Source organism: Athene noctua, chromosome 1, assembly GCF_965140245.1.
Source record: "Athene noctua chromosome 1, bAthNoc1.hap1.1, whole genome shotgun sequence".
In the NCBI taxonomy this organism is placed as follows: Eukaryota; Metazoa; Chordata; class Aves; order Strigiformes; family Strigidae; genus Athene; species Athene noctua.
This window is the reverse complement of record NC_134037.1, coordinates 264956277-264979219: the sequence shown is the minus strand read 5'-3', so window position 1 is coordinate 264979219 and position 22943 is coordinate 264956277. Positions and strand designations below refer to the sequence as shown.

The following is a 22943-nucleotide window of genomic DNA, read 5'->3' as shown; positions in this document are numbered from 1 at the left end:
CGCTCACTGAGCATAAAAGGGAAAGTGGGGAAAAACGATCCTCGATCCTCACAAAAGATGTATATTTAAAATATTACAGAATCCCAGAATCATGGAGGTTGGAAATGCCCTTGAAGATCATCTAGTCCAACTGTTAACCCAGCACTGACCGTCCCCAACTCCCCCAGATCCCTCAGCGCTGGCTCAGCCCGACTCTTCAACCCCCCCAGGGATCCCGGGGACTCCCCCCTGCCCTGGGCAGCCCATTCCAAGGCCCAACAGCCCCTTCTGCACAGAAATCCTTCCTCAGAGCCAGCCTGACCCTGCCCTGGGCAGCTTGAGGCCATTCCCTCGGGGCCTGGCGCTGGGGCCTTGGCTCCAGAGACTCATCCCCCCTCTCTGCCCCCTCCTGGCAGGGAGTTGCAGAGGGCCAGGAGGTCTCCCCTCAGCCTCCTCTGCTCCAGACTGAACCCCCCCAGTTCCCCCAGCCGCTCCCCAGCAGACCTGTGCTCCAGACCCTGCCCCAGCTCCGTTGCCCTTCTCTGGCCACGCTCGAGTCATTCAATGGCCTTTTTGGGGTGAGGGGCCCAGAACTGAACCCAGGAATCGAGGGGCGGCCTCCCCAGTGCCGAGCCCAGGGCTCAGATCCCTTCCCTGGCCCTGCTGGCCACGCCAGTGCTGACACAAGCCAGGATGCCGTTGCCCTCCTTGGCCCCCTGGGCACACTCTGGCTCATTCTCAGCCCCCCCAGCCCCTCTCTGACCGGCAGCTCTCCAGCCACTCCTCCCCAGGCCTGTAGCCCTGCTGGGGGTTGTTGTGGCCCAAGGGCAGCCCCCGGCATTTGCCCTTAGTGGAACTCCCCCAGTTGGGCTCAGCCCATGGCTCCAGCCTGGCCGGGTCTCTCCACAGAGATAACATATTGACTAAGTTAAGCTGCAAACTGTGGTTTATATTTTCTTTTGCTTATTTTCTTCCACCTTGAACCTAAAGACGGTTGTCAGGGGAGGATGTTCTTGTTTTTATTCCCATGTTGTGCACACACCAACCTGCCGCGATGCCCCCAGTGAGCCCCCACGAGCTCCTGCCCTCTGGCCGATGGCTCACTGGGTTTCAGCATCCGCTGGGCTTGCTTTAACCCCCACCTGCCTTCACCAGCCTCCAGGTTTCCTCCTCCCCCCAGCAAAATCCCAGCACGTGTCTCTCGTGGCAGAGCCCAGCGCTGGGCGGCACTTGGGGTTGGGGGGAGAAGGATGGGCTTGTCCCACCCTTCCAGCAGCGTTTGAATGCAAAGGTAAATAAATGAAATACAAGCTGTCTCAATGAATCAAAACAAACTTTTACAAAAAACAGACTTTCTTATATGAAAAATTTCACATTTATCTACTTCTTCATACTACCCATATCTAACCATTAACAGCAGAAGTAACAGAAAAGCTTTTTCCATTAAACAACACCTATACTGTGAAGTGACGGTACGAAGGCTTTCACAGATAATGCTGTTAGTGCTCGTACAATAAGCTCTCAACTAGTCCACCGAGACAGAGGGCAAGACTTGCTCAGAAAGACAAAAATTGCCACTTAATGCCCAACTAACAACAGGAGCTTATCCTCAATTTAATAACAGGTGAGCAGGGCGCACCGATGAATTGATTTGCTGGAGGGTCCCTGGGAGAGGCAGAGCCCCACCTCAGCAGAGAACTGCCTCCAGGAAAAACACCACATTTTAGCCAATGCAATTGAACGCTTTTCATTTGTTTTAATTACTCTGTGAAGTGGGATTTAGGCAGAGGGAAGGGCACTGCAAGCCCGGAGCAGCCAACCCACACCACGGGCTCCTCATGAACAGGCTGCTCAGCTCCTGGCTCCCTGGAGACGGCTCCTGGGAGGTGATGGAAGAGCCCGGATTTGCCCAATAAACTGAGCTGCCGCGTCAGCTCGGGTGGGAGATTTAACTGCCCTGGACTGCAGCTTCTTCATCTGAGAAATGGGAATAAAGCACCCAGGATCTAAGGCAGAAATTCTTCCCTGTGCGGGTGGTGAGGCCCTGGCACAGGCTGCCCAGAGAAGCTGTGGCTGCCCCCTCCCTGGAAGGGTTCAAGGCCAGGTTGGACGGGGCTTTGGGCAACCTGGGCTGGTGGAAGGTGGCCCTGCCCGGGGCAGGGGGTGGCACTGGAGGGGCTCTGAGGTCCCTCCCAACCCAAACCCTCCTGTGATTCTATGAACTGGGACTGGAGAGCTGCCTGGGACTGGCAGCAGATTCCTTCACCAGTCTGTTTTCTTTTAGCTTCCAACACTTTCTTATGCAGATGCCAGTCTCCTTATAAGACAGAACCCCCCACCTTGAACAGAGCATCCACTGCAACTGAGGCAACATTGTAAAGGAACAGCTCTCCCTTTTCTAGTAGTCACTTATTTCGACAACAATTTTCTCTTCAATGAAGTTATCTGCTAAAATCTCCAACACAAAGACATCAAAAAAAAACCTGTTCCTTTTTTTCCTCAGTCTGCACACTGTAACTGTTTCAGGAGAGTTGCTGGAAGAACGCAGTAAACTGGAATGTGAAGGAGGCAGCACCCAGTGGATTTACACAACAGTGACAGAGGCTCCATCAGAATTCAGAGGTGTTTCCCCACCCCACAGTTACAGAAGGAATGAATTAATAATAACAGTCATTTAGACCAAACTCCTTGTCTTTCAGGGCTGGAATAAATTCCTAATACCTTGTGTGCAGAAAAAAAAAGTGGATGGAAACCCCCAGAACAGAGAAAAAGCTGTAAACACTACAGATTACAATACTGAACAACACTGGATCAGAAATTTGGCTCAAGGTGGCACTTTGCTTCCTCTGCCAGATGAAGAGGCAGGCGGCAGCCTCAGAGTCTGCCCACCCGGATTTCGGGCAGCCGCCACATCAGCATCACCCGGAGCAGAAGAGCCCCCCCGAGCGCGGGAGGAGGACAGCGGAGCAGCCGAGCACTGACCTCGTCGCTCTCCTCTACGTCCACGTTGCCATTGGCATCGTCGTCCATCTGCTTGTGGATGTTGCGGACGGCTTCGAAGCTGAGCTGCTCGTCTTCATCGTGGCACAAGGGCTTGTCGATGCGGCAGAATTCTGCTGAGGGAAGAGAACAACAGCGTTACGCAGCCTGTACCAAAAATCATAGAACCACAGAATCCCCGAACCCTTCAGGCTGGAAAAGCCCCTCGGGATCAGCGAGTCCAACCCTCAGCCCGACTCTACAAAGTTCTCCCCTACCCCACATCCCCCACAGCTCATCCCAACGGCCCTGAAACCCCCCCAGGGATGGGGACTCCCCCCTCCCTGGGCAGCCTCTTCCACTCTCGGACCACTCTTGCTGGGAAACATTTTCTCCTCCTGCCCAGCCTGAGCCTCCCCTGGGGCAGTTTCCAGCCGTTCCCTCTTGTCCTGTCCCTGATCCCCTGGGAGCAGAGCCCAGCCCCAGCCTCTCTGCAATGTCCTGGCAGGAGCTGCAGAGAGGGATGAGGGCTCCCCTCAGCCTCCTCCTCCTCACACTCAACACTCCCAGCTCCTGCCCTGCCTCCTCACAGGATTGATTCTCCAGCCCTTCCCCAGCCTCGTTGCCCTCCTCTGCCCTCGCTCCAGCCCCTCCAGATCTCTCTCGGGTTGAGGTGCCCAAACCTGGACACAACCCTCCAGGTGTGGCCCCCCCAGTGCCGAGCACAGGGGGACTGTCACCTCCCTGCTCCTGCTGGTCACACCGGTGCTGATCCAAGCCAGGAGGCCGTTGGCTTTCTTGGCCCCTGGGCACGCTGCTGGCTCCTGTTCAGGTGCTGGTCAGTGAGAACCCCCAGACCCTTCTCCCCCAGACAGCTCCAGCCACCCCTCCCCGAGCCTGTAGCCACGCAGGGGGTTGTGGTGGCCCAAGGGCAGGACCTGGCACTTGCCCTTGTTGAAGCCCATCCCGTTGATGTTGGGCACTGACCCAATCTATCCGAGTCTCTAAACACCACCATCGTGTTTTGTCTCCAAGCTGCTTCTGTTTGAAAAGCCCTCGCTGAGCTCTAGAGAAAGCTGCCCGGTGCCGTCGCTCACCGCAGGGCTACGGGCGATGGCCAGAGTGCAGCAAAACCCCTAAGAGTGAGGGCTGGGTCACGGCCTCAGCGAGGCTGCTCTTCTCCAGGTCACCTTCTTCAGCATGTCCACCCCCCTGGGCCCCCCGGCCTCGCTGCTGGGCTTTCTGCTGCCTGCGGGGTGGCGACCAATGCCCTGCGGGCAGGGGAAGGGGAAGACAGCAGCTATATTTTACCTCTTATTTCACAAGCTTCATTTCTCACTTAGAGATTGTTAGTGTTGGCACGGCGTCCAGCTAGGACAGCAAGAGGTGCGGGTTTATATAACACGTCAATTAAACGAACTAGCCTTCTTCCTGATTATGAAATGGGAGTTTTCTGGCTTGTTTTCCACATATTTTTCTGTTTCAAGACTAACACATTTAAATTTTGCCGCATGCCCGAGTCCATGTAAGCAACAAACGTGGCCCATCCATCCCTTCTACGGCACGGCGGCGCGTGACTCGCTGCAGGGCTGAGACAAAACCTCAGAAAACATCCCCCAAAGGTGAGCTCTTTGCAGGACACACATTAAAGCCCTTTTGTCTGGCAGAGGCTGTATCACATTCACCGTAAGCAGATAATGATTAAGAATTATCCAGGGGTGACTGCTCCCAGATCGCTGGAAAACCAGCCCAATAGCTCCTGGCCCAGTTCCCATTAGAAATGAGAAAGGTCTCATGTTCAAAAAACCGAAGAGAGTTCAGACTGAACTCCAAGGAATTTAAGCAGGAAAGTCCAAATTACCTATGAGCTCAAACCAAACTCTAAGATGCTCTCTACAAGATAAGTTTATTTACAGGAAAAGTAGATGGGCTTTCTCCTGCTGCTGTCACACACGCGCTCCCCTTGGTACCCAGAGATGATCACCTGGATGATCCAACTCTGTCACGTCTCCACACAATTAGTGAGTTCTTGGATTCGCCGTCAATGCGAAAGATTTTTTGAACTTCAAATCCACACAAGATTTTAAAAATTATTTTAGCACATACTACACAATCCCCGTGGGAAAAAAAAAAATTCCTACAGGAAGCCCAAACGCCTCTTAAACAGAGGTTCTGGCAGAATATATGTTACCTGCGACATTTTAAAGTCCACTCAGTCAATTTGCTCGTGAAACCGAGGCCTCGTGCTGCCAGACCCGCTGGGCAATAGCCCTGCTTTGGTCCTGCCCCGGGCAGGGACGGGCGCAGGCACCAGCACCCGCCGGGGCCGATGGAAAGCAGCCGGCAGGGACGGGCCTGGGGGGCGCAGAGGTGGCCGCGAGCAGAGGTGGCCGAGGGCGTCCTGGGCTGCAGCAGGAGGTGGCTCAGGGGGTCCCACCCCTGTACTGCAGGGAGGGGGCCAAGAGGACGGAGCCAGGCCCTTCCCAGCGGTGCCCAGTGCCGGCAGCAGAGGCCCTGGGCGCAGGCTGGAACACGGGAGGGTCCCTCTGGGCATCAGGAAACGCTTCTCACCGTGAGGCTGCCCCAGCCCTGGCGCAGGTGGCCCAGGGAGGTGGTGGAGGCCCCACCCTTGAAGATATTCAACAGCCATCTAGACACGGTCCTGGGCAACCGGCTCCGAGGGGCCCTGCTTGAGCTGGGGGTTGGGACCAGAGGGACCCCAGAGGTCCCCTCCCACCTCAGGCAGCGATTCTGTAACAGCACCAACCTCCTGACCCCTGACTCTGGTTAAGAGACGTTTGGACAACGCCTTTAATCATCTGCTTTAACTTCTGGTCAGCCCTGGAGTGGTCCGGCAGTTGGACTAGATGATCGCTGTAGGTCCCTTCCAAGTGGAAGAGTCTCTTCTGTTCCAAGTGTCAGCACACAACCTTCCCCCGGAGGAAACGGGCCTGGCGCCCGCGGGTGCCACGCGCTCTCCTAGATGTCACAGGGGAAGCTCAGCCCTCAAGCCTTCGAGACTGGTTAAAAAAAACCCCAAAACTAAACCAAACACCCACCTTAAAACCACCAACAAAACCCCCAAAAAACAAACCAAAAAACCCCACAGACCTAAGCTAAGCTGCTTACACAGTTCGGACAGCTGTTAGGGCGCAGGTTTTGCTCCTGCGAGTAGGTTCATGTTAGAGGAGAAGCCGCTGGCACTGTGGAGTGGGAAAGAGCAGCAAAGGCAGAGAGTGCACACCGAGAGACAGAGGAGTACAAATACAAGTATCGTTGCTTTGCCACTGATTTACCAGAACTCTAAAGTGTCCACACGAGAGCCGATGATCAAGCCAAGACACCCTGAATGGATGTTTGTGGTTTATGCAGAAGCCAGCTACCCTGAAGTCAGTGCAGCTTCAGCCATAAGCCCGCTTATTCTTAAGTATTTGTGAGAACTCAGTGAAAAAAAACACTCTAGGATGCCATGTAAATAAATGTAAGGCTGGTTTCCTACCTTTTAACTGTTGCTTTTCTCATGTCCCCACACTAAATAGGTGGCTCACAACCAGCTTTATTACGTGCGTATCCCTATCAGGAGGCTGAATAAAACACCAGGCGTTGCATTTTGAGGATCAGCCAAGCATCAGGAGTTTAATTGTAACTGCACTTATCTGCAGCAGAACTTTAAAGTGCTTTAAAGTCATATTCTGCTTAAAACAAAGTCACTCAAAACCCACTTAGGTGGATGCCAGAGCGTTATTCAAATCAGACCAAGCTCACAAATGCATTCAAGACCTGAAGCATTCAAGACCTGAAGCTACAGATTTTGCACCAGCGTCTTTCAAACCCCAAATTAATTTTATAGGCTAATGCATAACATCATATACTATAAACTGAAAGGGGGTTTTGTGGGATTTTGGTTTGTTTTTCAAGTAAAGTACCCTGCTCAGATCACCGAGCTGGTGTGTTATCGGCCCATCAGCCTTCAGCGCTCAGGAAACGTGGAGTCCTCGAGGTGCTGGATGAACCATCGCAAGAAAATTGATCTGTACCTTAGCACACAACTGCACTTCATGCACGCAGGCTGAAAACTGCCACCATTAAATACCCAAATCCATTCACGCAATAAGTATGGATAACTGTCACTGTCACATCCCCACGCCCCCCGGAACCCGACACCCCTCCAGGTTGGGTGTCTAGAGCCGCTCCAGGAAAGAGCAAGAGCCCTCAAAACCACAAATCAAAAAAAAAAAAAAATCTTAAAAACTAGAATTGCCCTAAAACTCCAGATCTGGTCTATCCTTTAGAGCTTTTCAAGAAGAATGTACTTCTAAATCTCCACCACTGGGGTCAAAACTGGTAGCCAAGCCCTTAAAACCTCTGCCAGCGGCACAGCAGGCAGCTGTACTGGCGCAGCCCCCGGGGTTCCTGGCGTGGCTTCAGTGCCGGCGCCCTGATCGCACGCAGAACGGGCCAAAACAGGTTTTGTTTGTACCTAAAAGTCTCTCTTTTTCAAACCTGGTGAGCAAACTGTCCCAATGGGTTGGTTCTTCAGCTCCGGCTGCCCCAGGACGTGCAGCCTCAGCCCTGCCACTCATCGGGGGAGCCCCAGGGCCCTTCAGATGCACTTACAGACAAAGCCCAGTGCTCAAGGGGAGGCACCCAAAAGCAGGTTTTTAAAAATGTGCTCTCTGCCATGAAAACCCGATGACCCTTCAGGGACAAACGGACCAGTCGCACGATGCGACGCTGGGAGAGGACGTGCTGGGCAAAACCTACTGCCACAAAAGCGCACTGCCAGGCATCGGGGTGTACCTCGGGGAAATTCCACCACAGCAGCCCTGGGCCCAGCACTGCCAACCACCACCAATGCTTTAAGGCAGGTGCAGCCCACACAGACCCCCCTCGCCGTGCTCTGCACCCCTGGGATGGGTATAACACCCCCCGCCAGCACCCTGCTCTTCCACCCACCCCCAGAATCCGGCCGCTCAGGGCCAGGTTTTCTTTGGTGACGTCTTTCTCAGATGTTGTGATCAACAACAAAATGTTTCTGTATCAGAGCACATCTGTGAGTTTCAAGTATTGCCAGGTCTGAACCAGCATAATTTGGGCTGAATTTGTAAATTTAGTTTCATTATCTAGAAAGATAATGATGATGATTATTAGGCGCAACCTCCTCCTCCTGTCTTCTTTAGTTGTGGGAAAAAACCCAAAACAAACCAAAACAAAACAGGAGAAAAACAGTTTATCTTTGAAAAACCAGACCCACCGTGCCTCCCTGCAGCAGGGCACTCTGTGAGGCCACGAGCTGCTTCATCTCCAAATGCCAAGATTCAACCATCTCTCCCAAATTACTTTAACAGCCATATTCCCTCGCTCCAGTCCAGATTACCTCACACTCCTACTGCTGCCCATTCATCCTTTACTGCCTCCAGCTGCAAAAAATAAAAAATGATCCAGAAGTGAGTATATCAGATTCTTTCAGTTTTGCCTATGACAGCACCACACCTAAAATGTTTGTAAGAAATGGAAAAATTCATAAAAGGTCATGAAAGGAGCAACTCCTCCCTCTGCTGACAAGTCGCCATGCCCCCGTTGTTGGACATAGAGCTGCATCCTCACAGCAACTCCCACAACCAAACCAGAGCCTAAACAAGACCCTTCCCCTTAGGTCCAGCTTGGGGCACTAGTGAGTAGGCTCCGTCTAAAGTTCTGGTTTTCTGCATTTGTTAGCTAGAAGAAAATAAGCGGTGGAACATGCTGCTCCTCCTGACAGAGATGGCAAGATGACTCAGTGATGGAAGCTGCTTGTGTGTTCCTGAAGAGGCAGGGCTGATGTCCCGCTGCTTCACAAAGCTCAGAAGTTTATTCTGCACGAACTCATGCTGTCCGTACGGTCAGGAGAGCCCAGCAGTCCTAGAAACGGTGTTCACTCACTGGGTTTGGTCCCGCTGGGACAGCTCTGGCCCCCTGGCACAGCGGGGCTGTCCTCTACCCCCGGTGCCCACGGAGAAGCCAGCGGAGATAAGAGTCACAGAGCCCGCGGCTGGACCTGGGAAAACATCTGGTACAGCACCACAGAGCATCCGAGCAGCAGGCAGGGAAGCATTTCCCCTTCGCGGGGGTGCCAGGAAGCCCCCACTCTTCCCCTGCCCCTTCAGGGCCAGCAGGAGGTGGAGGAGTGATGACCGGCGCGGCACAACGCGGCCACAGTGTTGTCCGAGCACTTCACAGCAAGCAGGGGGACGTAATTTTTCATCTGTGTAACTTTTTATTTTAATTGGCAAGGGAAAGGAACTTAGCAGAATTATTTTAAATATTATGGGATGCCCTAACGTTGATTTGCACAGATTCGGCTTTCCTCTCCTACCCTGCAAGAGATTTCTTCATAGTTACTGCAAAATTAGCTCAGGACTTTGGGCTGGGCCTTTTCTGCCATGATTTGTCATGCTCATCTCAGTGACAGAGAGCAAGCACACAGGATGGTCATGGTATTTATACTGCCTTTGGACTTGACTTCAGAAGGAAAAATTAAATCAGGCTGAAAGATATCTCCCAAAATATTACGTGATCATCTTGTTCTGAGCCTGTGCTTATTATTATAGCAATGAACGTAGCAACACTCTGGCAAAGTTCAAATTATAGGAAGGAAAGGTCGTGGTTTTATAAAACGAGTGGTTTTATTCCAATTAACACTCTCACAGCCACATAACTTGAGCCCCAAACGGTCTCTGTCCAAGTGATCCGTTGCATTCAGGCAAGACACATAGCTGAAGTGATCGTGCCCAAATTTTTTGCAACCACCAGGCCAACCCCTGGGTATTCGTAACACAAATGCTGCCAGAGAAGCTCCACTGTGAAAGCCGCAGAAAAGGCAATAAAGCAAGAACTGGCGAGTGTGCTGATAAGCAAGTACACAATCGGCAGCAATCAAGGTAGTAAATAGGGAGGAATTTGCTGTTAGAATCAAGGCCAGAGAAAGCCTGAATAAGGGCAGAAGTGATTTAATCAGCAGAAGACCCTGCACTGACAATAGAACAGGGAGGTTTCACCAGAGGGCACGGAGCATCCCCACCCCTTTACCTCAAGGGGAAGACAGGCTGCAGCTGTAAAAATGCCCACAACAAAGAAATAAAGACCAGCAACCTTGCCTAAAATTTATGCAGGATTAAGCAAAAAGACCAATCCAAAAGCCAGGTGCTCTCTTGGGTTCCTCTGGAGAGGTCCGTGAGGTAACGGGGGTTTAAGCACCAGCGCGTCTTGCCCTCGGTCACAGGCAGCGACACTGTCAGGCCGGTCCCTGGCACCTTCAGTGAGGGAAAGCCGTGAAATGAGTGTGAAATGGGTTTTCTTTAAGTAACATCTTCCTCTTCCAGGGGGCCCAGCATGGGGTTTTGCTACAGTAGTTCTTACAGAGACACTTGCTCTCTGGTCCTCACCCCTGTCCCAGGCTGTTCTTAGGTGACAGACCAGGATTTCAGGGTGGATTCCTGGACCCAGGAGCTGACACCATCATCTTAGCCCGACCCTCCCACCCCACCTCTCTGAGTCATCAGGAGTCTTTTGTCTCTCCATCCTGCCGTTTTGTGCCTCCGGTCCAGTTCTTTATCTCCCCACCATCACCTCTTAACAGCTGCGGTCTGTCCTTCCTTTCAGAACAAAAAGCCCTTTTTCCCTCCCGGGGTGTCCCGATGGCCCCTCTGAGCAGGGCACTATCAGCACATGCCATCTGTACGTCCCATTGTTCGGCACTCACCCCCCCCCCACCCCCCAAAGGTATTTTGCAATCCCCTGCAACCTCCTCCAAGGGGGCCCCGCACCCCCCCATGGGTGCCACCACCCAGGGCATCCCCAACGGACACCTCGGCCTAAGCGTAGACTAGACTGGACAGAGCTGGAAAGCCCTTTGGGTTGGTTTTAGGAACAGATGAGGAAGACTCGTTTTACAAAACGTTTGAGGAGAGACGAGACTTCCCAGGCCCTCCTCCTGCTGCGGCTGCGCCAGCCCCGGCCCGCTCCCAGCAGACAGGAGGCCTGTGCCACACAAACCACAATACGGGAAATCCAGCTTAAACATCTTCCGGCCAAGGCAGGCACAGGCTGCCCAGGGAGGGTGTGAAGTCTCCATCCACGGAGACACTCAAAACTCAACTGCCCACGGCGCCGGCCGAGCAGCTCTGGGTGCCTCTGCCTGAGCCCGGCTGGAGGGGACGATCTCCAGAGGCCCCTGCCCACCTCAGGGCCTCCGCAGCATCCAAGTATTTTATCCCAGACCTTTCCTCTCTCGCGGGTGATTCTCTCTAATGAGAATTCTGTTTGTTTAATTTCAGGTTCTCTCCATTTTCTTCTACGAGGTCCCATTATCTTTAATAATGTCGAGGAGTTGTGTTAATGCCAGCGCAGCCGATTGCCCCCAGTAGCACCAAGCGTCAGAGCAAGAACAGCCATCGGGACAGGATTAGAGAGCAGTTTAATTATAAGAACTGTCATTTACATAACTCGCTTTTATAAACACTAGAATGGCAGCCAAAAAAAAAATTAAGGTCTTATATTTAGGGAAAAGGAATTGTTTACATATTTTACTAATGTAAACAAGGACTCAGCTTAACTTCCTCACTCAGGGCTCCTCCCCTAAAACTCTGGTTTTCAATTTAAAAAAACGTCAAGGACAACTTCATAAATTTTAACAAGGCACTAAACGGTTTTGTGAGGAATGTATCCAGAGATTACCATTCTCCTGGAGGGGTAGGGAAATCAAAGGGAACCTTGCAAGGCTACAGGGATACCTGGCAAAGCCACAGAGCAGCAGCACGATGAGCAAGGCAAAAAAGGGCAAAGTAATCATAGTTTTCCAGCTTCAAATACCAAACAGCAGACCCTGACAAAGTTACGGGAGTATACAACCGTTTGCACTGTCATAGAAGTACTCAAAGTATTTTTATACTACAAGTTTACACTGTGCAGCTGGATATTGTTTACTATATAGAGAACTGCCAGCCACTACTCCATGTCTAAGGTGTAATACTTGTCCACAAATGCATGTGAAAACTCACATTTTTTTTTTTTTTTTTTAAAGGTGAATTTGTCAAACAGAATTGGGATTTCAGGATTTCACCCCATGCCCGTTTCCCTGTTCCATTTGAGCTAGTTTCCCTGGCAGTAACAGAATTCCTTCCCTCCCCGGGAGGTGCAGAGGCAGAGGCTTGCTCTGGAAGGCAGCAACGTGTGACTCTCCTCACACCGAGGAGTCACACACAACCCCCCGGCACTGCGAACAGGCACCTCATCCATCCTCCCACCTCCCTCACAGCCTTAAAAACTCCAACCCGTTATTTTCGTAGCGGTTTTGGTAGGTGCAAGATTGCAGCTGAAGGGAGTTTCCTCAGAAGCAGCGGAGAGCATTCAAGCAAGCCCGACACCACTGAATCATTCCCGTCCCCTTGCTGCTGTGACATTATCATCACCTCGGACACAGTGGGGCTTGCAGCAGACACTCAAATCCAAACGCACTGAAGGCAGCCAGTTTTCCCCTTCACCCCAAAGTGCTGCAGACTGCTTCTGCAGCAGAGACTCCCCCTTCCTCACCTGAGCACAAGTAACCCAACCCACAAGTCTTACTGTAAAACCTTCAGCTATTAAATACGTGTTAGCAGGAGTTCAAAGATACACTTTTTCCTTTAATGAAACAGCCTGCATGATGCACACACACCCCCCGTACCTAACTCTAATTAAGCAGTCTAGAAAAAATGTAAATACAGCCAGATATTAGACTATTTGATCTCCGAAATACTCTTAAAGAAAGTAACAAGGCCCTTGGGTGCCTCTGCTGGAAAGTCCAACTGAAGGTGTTCACAAACCACCTAGTAACAGCGTTCAGAGACAGGGGCCATGCAGAATTCACGGGGCCAAGTCAAGTCTCCCTTATTCCGAGGGCAGCCAACGGTTCCTGGAAAATCCACGGGTCTCTCGGGATCAACTCGAGAAAGCCAGGGAAGGTGGCACAGGTGCAGGAGGAAGCCCGTGGTGATCCACCCAGGCTCCTGGCACCGCAGACACTCGCCACTTCGTGCCACCGGCGCCAGCTTACGACAGCTACAGGAAGGAATTCAGCAGCAAAGTGACACTGTTGTACAGCTGCTAGCTCTTACTCAATTAAAAATTCAAAATTTCCTCCACAAATGGGCTGCTCTCCTTGGCACAAGCTCAGCATTTATTTACTACAATTAATTCCTTTAATGCTGATTGCAATTAGCCGCCTGCATCTTCTCCATGCAACAATTTACTGATTTAATATCAGCAAAGCTTCATTCCATTTCTTCCCAACAGCCTCGAAACCAGCAGCAAAGCCCTTTTTAACCCTTTCCTTCCACCCAATCCCCTCCACCACAACTTTTGCTGTCCCACCCTTCCTCTTCAAATCTTCTGCTCTTTCCAGACCGTTAGAAAACACATACCACCAGCCCCCCCCAACCAAACTTCTCTCCCCCACCTCGCTGGAGTGGGAAGCACACGCCACCAGCCCCATCCCACAGCCCTGGCCCGTACCTGCTCGAGCCCCCTCCCACAGCCTGCTCCATTTACCATAAACCATTATAAACCATCCCATCTCCAGCCCCCCCCACGCCCGGAGAGTCTGGCTGTGACTCTGCCCTTCCCGTTGCTCTCAAACCCCTCCAGACCAGATCTCAGCATCCTTGGGTGCTCTGGCCTCAAAGTGCCAATTTCACATATTTCCTTCCTGAGAAATTTTTGTTTGCTTTCTCCAGGCCTGAACACGACGTAATATTTCTGTTGGGCTGTCTAAATAAGATAGCAATAGTTGTTTTAGTACCGCCCTGCAAGGCAAAGTGGTTTTGCCTAGAGACAGCTAAAAAATACCACATCAAGTCCTTCAGCAAGACGAGCCGCAAAAGCCAAAATGTCCCATGGGCAGGAAAAAGTTCTAATGAACTTGGATAACTAGAGATTGGGTTACTTCATAATAATAAATTAAGTAATCTAACTGCTTACACGGCCTTCTCTTTTGTGCTGAAAAAAAAAAAATGGAATAATTAAAACCGTACCAAACAGCGAAAGCCATCTGGATTGGACTTTAAGGACGTCCTTCAGGCACTACAACTGCCCCTTCACAGCTGATGTACTCTAGAAGCAAGTTCGCTGGAGACAGGTGAAGTTTCACTGATTCATTTAAATCTGCTAATATTGTGGGTTATTTGAAAACTGCAACAATTCACCTAACTGGAGACAGATGGATCTGATACCTACTGGCATCGCAAATCCCAACACCAGAAAACACCAGTCACTGCCTAAATCAAAAGCTCTCCCTCCTCCACCTTAGTAAAACTCCCAGCTAAGTGGCCTCTGGGGACTCCCACAGTACCAGCGTCTGATGTCCATCCAAGTAAGAGCAGCAGCAACTCTTCTTATGCCCCAATTTGTGATAATTTCCACAAGCAACTGCTATCCATATTCCTGAAGAGGTACCAAGTGCAAAACGGGCAAGCACCTGAACAGGAGCCAGCAGCGTGCCCGGGGGCCAAGAAAGCCAACGGCCTCCTGGCTTGGATCAGCACCGGTGTGACCAGCAGGAGCAGGGAGGTGACAGTCCCCCTGTGCTCGGCACTGGGGGGGCCACACCTGGAGGTTGTGTCCAGGTTTGGGCACCTCAATCCCAGAGAGATCTGGAGGGGCTGGAGCGAGGGCAGAGGAGGGCAACGAGGCTGGGGAAGGGCTGGAGAATCAATCCTGTGAGGAGGCAGGGCAGGAGCTGGGAGTGTTCAGGGTGAGGAGGAGGAGGCTGAGGGGAGCCCTCATCCCTCTCTGCAGCTCCTGACAGGACATTGCAGAGAGGCTGGGGCTGGGCTCTGCTCCCAGGGGATCAGGGACAGGACAAGAGGGAACGGCTGGAAACTGCCCCAGGGGAGGCTCAGGCTGGGCAGGAGGAGAAAATGTTTCCCAGCAAGAGTGGTCCGAGAGTGGAACAGGCTGCCCAGGGAGGGGGGAGTCCCCATCCCTGGGGGGGTTTCAGGGCCGTTGGGATGAGCTGTGCGGGATGTGGGGTAGGGGAGAACTTTGTAGAGTCGGGCTGAGGGTTGGACTCGCTGATCCCGAGGGGCTTTTCCAGCCTGAAGGATTTGGGGATTCTGTGAAAGCTCGCCTGGCCCCCCAGGCTGGCTCTGAGTCAGGAACTGGGAACGGCAGGAGCCCTCCCTGGGAAGCATCGCTGCCCATGATCACCAGGAATGTCCATCTCAAAGTGGACATCCCTTCAAGCTCTCCCCCCTCCACACCCCTTGTCCAGGCCGGCTGCCAGCCAGTAGCAAACCTCGCTGGGAAGGACCCGGCGCGTGGAATGAAGCAGCCCTTAACCTTCCAGCCCAGCATCACCCGGGGCCAGCTCTCTCCCAGCCCCGGCAGTCCTGCTCCCTGCGCTTCACCCTCCAGCCCCCCAGAAACAGCTTCTGGGCTCCAGAAACGCTGGGCAGAGAGCGGGGTGGCTCCATCACACACGGAAAGCAGTTCTCATTGAGGAAGCATCAGAGGTTTTCTCTGAGAGCCGCAAATTATGAAAGAATTATACTCAAAAAATTATACTCTGAAAGAAAAATACTACCAGACACAATTCTGGTGGGTTTTCCTCTAGCCTCTGCTTTATAGCATTAATACAAGATGATGTTTTTTGCAAAACTGCAAGCATTTTTCTGAATATCCCTGGCATTCTGCCCAAGCCCTCATGCAGCTGCAATGGGGAAGGGTCCCCCTTCAAACCCCCAAACCCAGGAAATTCAGTTAACGCTTTTAGGTAAAAGTGACCTTCTTCACTTTACATTTGCTATAGGGTTATGTATTTTCAGATATAACGTGTTTATTAATGCTGAGGTATAAATATTTCTGAGTATGAAAATATTTTAGAATTTCCTCAGATTTCTCAAGAGCAATTCTCCACCAGTGCTTTGAAGCGGCCCCTTTTCTGAAGTCACTCCCCAGCCTCGCAGCGTCGGCCACGCACCCAGAGACCAAACCAAGCTCTTCCCCTGCCCATCGTGCCCCCTCACCCCCTGCCCCAACCAGGGAGGCTCCAACCCTTTTCCATGCCAGACCCAACCACCTCCCCGTCTCCGGCAGCACAGACGGAGCCGCGCCGGGACCCGGGACCGCGACCCACCACATCGGATGCTCCCGGCCACTGAGCACCAGCGCTCCCCTCCGAGAGCACGGTGGGACAGGAACGCTGGGGATAAAGCTCATGCCCAGCTGCTGATTCATCCAAGCACCAGGAGTTATTTTAGAAATATAGCCTGAAAGTCTAGAAACCCCTTTTTTATTATTCCCAGCTGAAACCCCTCCGGCAGAGCAGTTCTGTGCTGGGTCAGGCCGGGCAGCACTCCAGACCCGCACGCAACCTGCGGTGCCCAGTTCTGTTTAAGGTACACAGAGTATTTTAGTGGTAAATATTCCTTAGGAGATCTCTATCTCTCAAATGCCTTAACGGCGCGTCGTGAACTACAAAGCTTTCAGGGGTTAAGGAAACTTGCTTCTTTCCACTGGGGTCAGAGGCAGTGGGACACTCCACGCCACTAGTAAAGCCAGGAATGGAGCTGGGTTCCACCAGCGGAAAAACCAGCACGGGCTGCGGCAAAATCCAGGGCTTAACCCTTAATATGCACAGCGATTTGCAGGACCTTCCACTCACATAAGGTGATATTTGGGGGAATGGACTTAGGGGTTGGGGCTGGAAACTGCCTGTGAGGCAGCCCCGTGCGCTGGCAGCCCAGAAAGGCCCCGTGTGCTGGGCTGCACCCAGAGCAGGGGGGGCACAGGGCCAGGGGGGGATTCTCCCCTCTGCTCCGCTCTGGGAGACCCCCCTGCAGGGCTGGGTCCAGCTCGGGGGCACCAACAGCAGAAGGACACGGACCTGCTCCAGCGGGGCCAGAGGAGCCACGGAGATGCTGGGGGGGCTGGAGCCCCCCTGTGAGGACAGGCTGGGAGAGTTGGGGGGTTCAGCTGGAGAAGAGAAGGCTCCGGGGAGACCTTAGAGCGGCCCCCCAGGGCTGAAAGGGGCTGCGGGAACGGGGGGAGGGACTCGTCATCAGGGGGAGGGATAGGACGAGGGGGAAGGGGTTTAAACTGACAGGGGAGATTTAGATGAGATCTGAGGCAGAAATTGTTCCCTGTGAGGGGGGTGAGGCCCTGGCACAGGCTGCCCAGAGCAGCTGTGGCTGCCCCCTCCCTGGAAGGGTTCAAGGCCAGGTTGGACGGGGCTTTGGGCAACCTGGGCTGGTGGAAGGTGGCCCTGGCCAGGGCAGGGGGTGGCACTGGAGGGGCTCTGAGGTCCCTTCCAGCCCAAACCGTTCTGCTTTATTCTGTGCAGGAGCCTACCGTGCCTGCCACCAAAACACAGTGCCCAGGCACAGCCGGGGGGGCCGTGCAGGACCACGGTCCCTGCAGCACAGGGAATGGAGGGGGCTGGCACACCCTGCGGCACTTGCTCCCGGTCTCCAGGACCCAGGATCTACACTCCTGCTCAGTAAAGAGACAAGGAGATCATTACATGGCCAAACCCAGCCTTACAGACATTCTGAAAGAGAAACTCAGTGAGGGGTGGGAAGAAATCAATGTCAACCTGGAACCCTGTCACAGACATGAGTCAGCCCCAGCCCACGGTACACGGCTTTGAATGCTGGCTGCCGAGCACGGTGATGCAAAGCTAATAATTATTATTTTTTAAGTGAAAGAAAAATTGCTAAAAGTCAGGAAACCACATAATGGATGAGTGAGTCATTCCTGCCTGAAAAATTTTGAGACGCCAAAGAAAGCTAAGAAGAAATCAAAGAAAAAACCCCACAATATTTCTGCTGTTCCATCTCACCGTCCTTGACCCACACGAGCCATTTTTGCAGCAGTGCTTGCCCAAAGCCAGGGATTTCCAGTCCCCAGCTCTTGGCACTCCACTATGGGGTAGACACTGCAAAAAGACAGTGAGAGCAAGAAGAGCTCAAGGTACATAATTTCATTCTGCAATAGCAGCAAAAATTTTGGTAGCTTTCACAAGGTGGCAGAGAAATATATAACTCCTCTCTTGTTGTCAGAGTATTTATTGATAAATGCCTAACACCTAATACAAACATATTTCTAATTTTATTGTTCAGGCAAGACTGGAATAGAACATTATTTACCTCAAGGCTAGTCAAAGTTACTCCCAAAGCCATGTGTCATACGATAAAGATGTCAAGTAAAACTACAGAATCGTAAAATCGCAGTCACGGAGTAACGTAGGTCAGAAGGGAGCTCTGGAGCTGCCCCGGGTTCAGCTACCCAAAGCAGCCCTAAATCTGGGCGGGTTGCTCAGGGTGGAGACCCCACAGCCTCTCTGGGCCCCTCCAGTATTTGACTGCTCTTACACAAGTTTTCCCCCTGCTCGGCTCACCCCGGCACGGCGGCACCTCTTCTGTGCCGGGGAGCCCCAAAGCACCCCAGGCACAGCATCACAACTGCCCGAGGAAGGGGAGGACCTGCTCCTCGGAGCGGACGGACCCCCCTCCTGCCCCCTCTGCCCACCGGCAACTTCTTCACGGCGTCCCCAGAGTCCCTCTGCAAAGCTGCTCCCCCATGCCGGCCCCCAGCCCCGATCGCTGAGAGGGTTATTCAGTCCCAGGTGCCAGACTGGCATTTGCTTTTGTTAATTAAATAAACTTCAGGATTAACAAAGGTTCTGCCGGTCCCTCCAAGGGCCACGGCTGCCCTCCAACGCCCCCCAGGATTCGATGGGCCCCGCAGAGGATACAGGCACTTGCATTGGGCTGTATCCTGAAAGCAGGGGGTAACACCGGGGGCACGGGGGGGGAGAGCACCCTACACCCGCGAGCCTCCGCCAAAGCTGGGAGCGGCTCTGGCTCCATCCACCCCGACCACGGGGCTCCGCTGGAGGCCAGCCCCAGGATCAAAGCAGATAGGACACTTCAAAGGATCTGCAAAATTACAGAGAGTTGAAATGAGCCTCAAGTGTTCTGCGGGCTAGGGAGCAACACGTCAGGGCTGTGGTTGTCTCCAGAAGCAGAGATTATTGCAGATCAGCTCGAGGCTGAGCCGTTCTGCCTCTGAGGAGCACCGAGGTGGTTTACGCTCAGTTGGAATGAACTGGTACCACCGGTATCCACCCAGACACGAGTCAGCACTGCACCAGCTACCTCCAGAAAGGCACAAACCAGCGTGACGGAACTTGCAGAATTACAACCACCAAAGAAAAGAGGCTCTTGGCAGGGAGGCCGTGGGGGTACCTGGGGAGGGTCTCCCGCAGGGGTCACCCAGCCCTTCCATCCTTTTCAAAGCCACCAGCTACAACCCAAGCACGAAGGGGAGCATCACCCGACACAGGCGCTTCGTTAACCGCCGGCAGCACAGCGATCCCACAACACCCGCGGCCTCTGCTTCCTCACCACCACCCTTCTTCATCCAAGGAAAGGCTCCGGGACACGCCGTGAAGAGTATGGAAGGGGCCGGGACAGGCAGTAGCTCACACCACGCAGGACCCCGCAAGCTCCTGCAGCCAGCTCACTCCAAACACGGATTTCTTCCAAAGGAAACAGCCTCCCCCACCACTCACACTCCTACCAGCACTTCCTTCTCCCTCAAACTCCAGTCAGGAGCGGTGACCCCCAGGGCTGGGTGCTGGGGCCGCTCCTGGTTAACATCTTTATTGGTGATCTGGACGAGGGGATCGAGGGCACCCTCAGTCAGTTTGCAGGTGACACCCGGTTGGGTGGGAGTGTTGGTCTGCTCGAGGGTGGGGAGGCTGCAGAGAGACCCGGCCAGGCTGGAGCCATGGGCTGAGCCCAGCTGGGGGAGTTTCACTGAGGGCAAATGCCGGGGGCTGCCCTTGGGCCACAACAGCCCCCAGCAGGGCTACAGGCCTGGGGAGGAGTGGCTGGAGAGCTGCCGGTCAGAGAGGGGCTGGGGGGGTGAGAATGAGCCAGAGTGTGCCCAGGGGGCCAAGGAGGGCAACGGCATCCTGGCTTGTGTCAGCACTGGCGTGGCCAGCAGGGCCAGGGAAGGGATCTGAGCCCTGGGCTCGGCACTGGGGAGGCCGCCCCTCGATTCCTGGGTTCAGTTTTGGGCCCCTCACCCCAAAAAGGCCATTGAATGACTCGAGCGTGGCCAGAGAAGGGCAGGGGTCTGCAAGGGCTTTTCCAACCCGGATCATTCTGGGATTCTGTGAAATGGACTGTTTCAGGGCTGATCGTTGTCTCCTGCATTATGTCACCCCCACGGTGATGTAACTGGACTGATTACGTCAGCTAATGAAGTACAAAAATGTACACATAAGTAAATTTGATCAAAAATGAATTTTACCCCATTGATAAATGCATTTTACCTCGTGATTTTTGGCTTTAGCTAGAATAGTGGTGGTTTGGCTTTCTTGTTTGGTTGGTTGTTGGGCTTTGGTTTTGTGTGTTTTGGGGGCTTTTTTTAAATGCGATCCTTATTACTAACATTAAGACTGCTTCAAAAAGTTATCAGCAAAATTTGGAGTCTCTTTATTCATAGTATCCCAGAACCATCTGGGTTGGAAAAGCCCTTGCAGCTCCTCCAGCCCCACCATGACCCTCCCCCTGACCGTTCCCAACTCCCCCCGATCCCTCAGCGCTGGCTCAGCCCGACTCTTCAACCCCCCCAGGGATCCCGGGGACTCCCCCCTGCCCTGGGCAGCCCATTCCAAGGCCCAACAGCCCCTTCTGCACAGAAATCCTTCCTCAGAGCCAGCCTGATTGGGTTCACAGAAAAAACGTTCACTTCCGTGTAGACGTAAATCAGTCTAAGTGGGAAAAGCAGTTGCAAGCAGCAGCAAGCTTAGGCACAAAAAGCAGCTTTTGTTACAGCTACTCATCTTTCCCATACTTGGATAACTTTACTATTTGAATGCTGAAGGGTGTGTAACTCCCTTGTATCTTCATGCATGTAACTCCTACTGCTCTCGTCCTTTACACACAACTGAGAGGCATCAAGGGACACTGAGTCAAGACAGGAGTTCAGCAGCTCCCCCCTCCCCAGCAAAGCGGGGCCAACCCCTCATGGCCCCGTCCCCTTGAGCTCTGCTATCTCCATGGCCGGAGGCTGAGTCCCACCTCTTGAGTCCCAGTTTTGATGCCTGACTACCTCTGTTATGGAAACGCATCCCTAATATCTAGCCAGACATTCCCCTGCCGTGATTAGTGTTCGTTGCCTCTTGGCTTATCCTTGCAAACCTGAGAAGAATCCCAGAATCCTTCAGGCTGGAAAAGCCCCTCGGGATCAGCGAGTCCAACCCTCAGCCCGACTCTACAAAGTTCTCCCCTGCCCCACATCCCCCACAGCTCATCCCAACGGCCCTGAAACCCCCCCAGGGATGGGGACTCCCCCCTCCCTGGGCAGCCTCTTCCACTCTCGGACCACTCTTGCTGGGAAACATTTTCTCCTCCTGCCCAGCCTGACCCTCCCCTGTTGGAGCCTTATTCCATCTTCTTTCTATTCTCCCACTGCATTAATTAGGGACATGTTTTTATGATTTAAAATATTTCATCCTAACTTGTCAAAATTAAACCCACTTGTAACAGGAAAAAGATCACCCTTTTGAGCACAAGCTTTCTTTAAAGGAACTGTACTTCAGGGCTGAACTGGTTTCTTGCCTGTTGGCATTTAATTCAGCCTGGGCAGCCGGTGGGACCAGGCAGCTCGCAGGGCAGCGCAGAGGAGCCTCTCGTGCTCATAACGCGGGCAGGAAGGAGCTAAATCACCCACTCCATAGAAACTATCTATTCTTCCTGTCTTATCTCTGATTTTTTCTACAGGATGTGAAGAGAGATAAGAGAAACAGCATCTTCAGTTTGAGCACCTGCAAGCAGATGCCCACTTTCCCAGCCTGTAAAGCTGTAAAGGAGTTCTGCGCAGCTGGATGCACATAAGCCAGAAAACCAACAACGCTGGGAAGAGAAAACAGCCACAGATGGCCGGGCACATGCAGGTACCACAAACCAAAGGTGCCGAGGAAGACTTAAAGCAACTTTAAGTAAAACATGTTTGCTTCAGGGATGAACTAATCCCTCGCTGGATTAAACCTGATGGCAGGCAGCCCCCGGCGGGTGCGCTCACCCCGTACAGCCGGTCCAGAGCGCTGCTGCCTTCCACTTCCCGCTGCAGGGCGGGAGGGATAGGAAAAGGTGAGCCTGATTATTGTAACTGGAGGGCTAAACCCTTTACTCTGGGTCACTCTTAGTTAGATTAGCCCACAGAACGGCAGGCAGCAGCCCTGACGCTCCAACCAAGCCTTCCTTTCAAGGCTTGATTTCTGCAGAGATTCGGCGTTTTGAAGGCGAAGCATTTCAGGCACAAACAGCTCCTCCGTGCTAATCTAATACATTCCCATTCCATTTTACTAAATTTTCAATTCATTACTTTGGGAAGTTTCTTCAGGAACGTAAAAAGAGATTTACACAAATAGTAGTGTGGGGGGGTGGAAGGTTTCTGACATTACCGTCATACCCTGACAGCACAGGACTGACCAAAGGCCAGGCTTACGCCCCAAGTCTTGCACTCAGCTGCATCTCAGCAATGCTCAACACCTGGACCACAGCAAAGTTTCCACAACCACTGCTTTACTGGGGCTTTTTCAGCATTCTCCTTTTCCCCTGCTCTTCCTTCCAGAACCCCCTGTCCCTGTGCCAAAATCCCGCGTGTCTCGCCTCCCGGCCGCAGGGCACAGCTGACGGAGCCACTGCCCCAGGAGCCAACGCTGCACGTGTGGACAAGGCCGAGGACCCCTCACATGCATCGCCTGTCCCCTCCTCTCACAGCAGCCCAGGAATCGGGGGCTCCCCACAGTCAAGTTTCTGCATAATTAATTCAAGCAAAGCAGCACCATCCCCACGCTGCCATACAAGGGCAGCTTCTCCCAGTTTTAACCTTATTTATCCCTTGTGTGTCTTACCAAGAATTGATGATTTATATTTTCACAGAAGCTCTAGAGA

General features: G+C 52.9%; 1 protein-coding gene across 8 annotated transcripts in view; it reads right to left on the bottom strand.

The window, feature by feature from the left end:
* STIM1 (stromal interaction molecule 1) overlaps nucleotides 1–22943 on the bottom strand; it is a 101125-nt gene that overhangs the window by 57632 nt on the left and 20550 nt on the right. For 5 of the 8 annotated variants that reach the window (XR_012634621.1, XM_074919896.1, XM_074919925.1 and 2 more), the window contains exon 3: nucleotides 2962–3095. Coding sequence is in view for 7 of the 8 variants with exons in the window: in XM_074919896.1 (XP_074775997.1) it covers nucleotides 2962–3095 (134 nt within the window). In the remaining variant the exon portion in view is untranslated. Of the gene's footprint in view, nucleotides 1–2961; nucleotides 3102–22943 lie in introns of those variants that run through there. The other 3 variants (XM_074919906.1, XM_074919946.1, XM_074919956.1) reach the window with 2 other exon arrangements.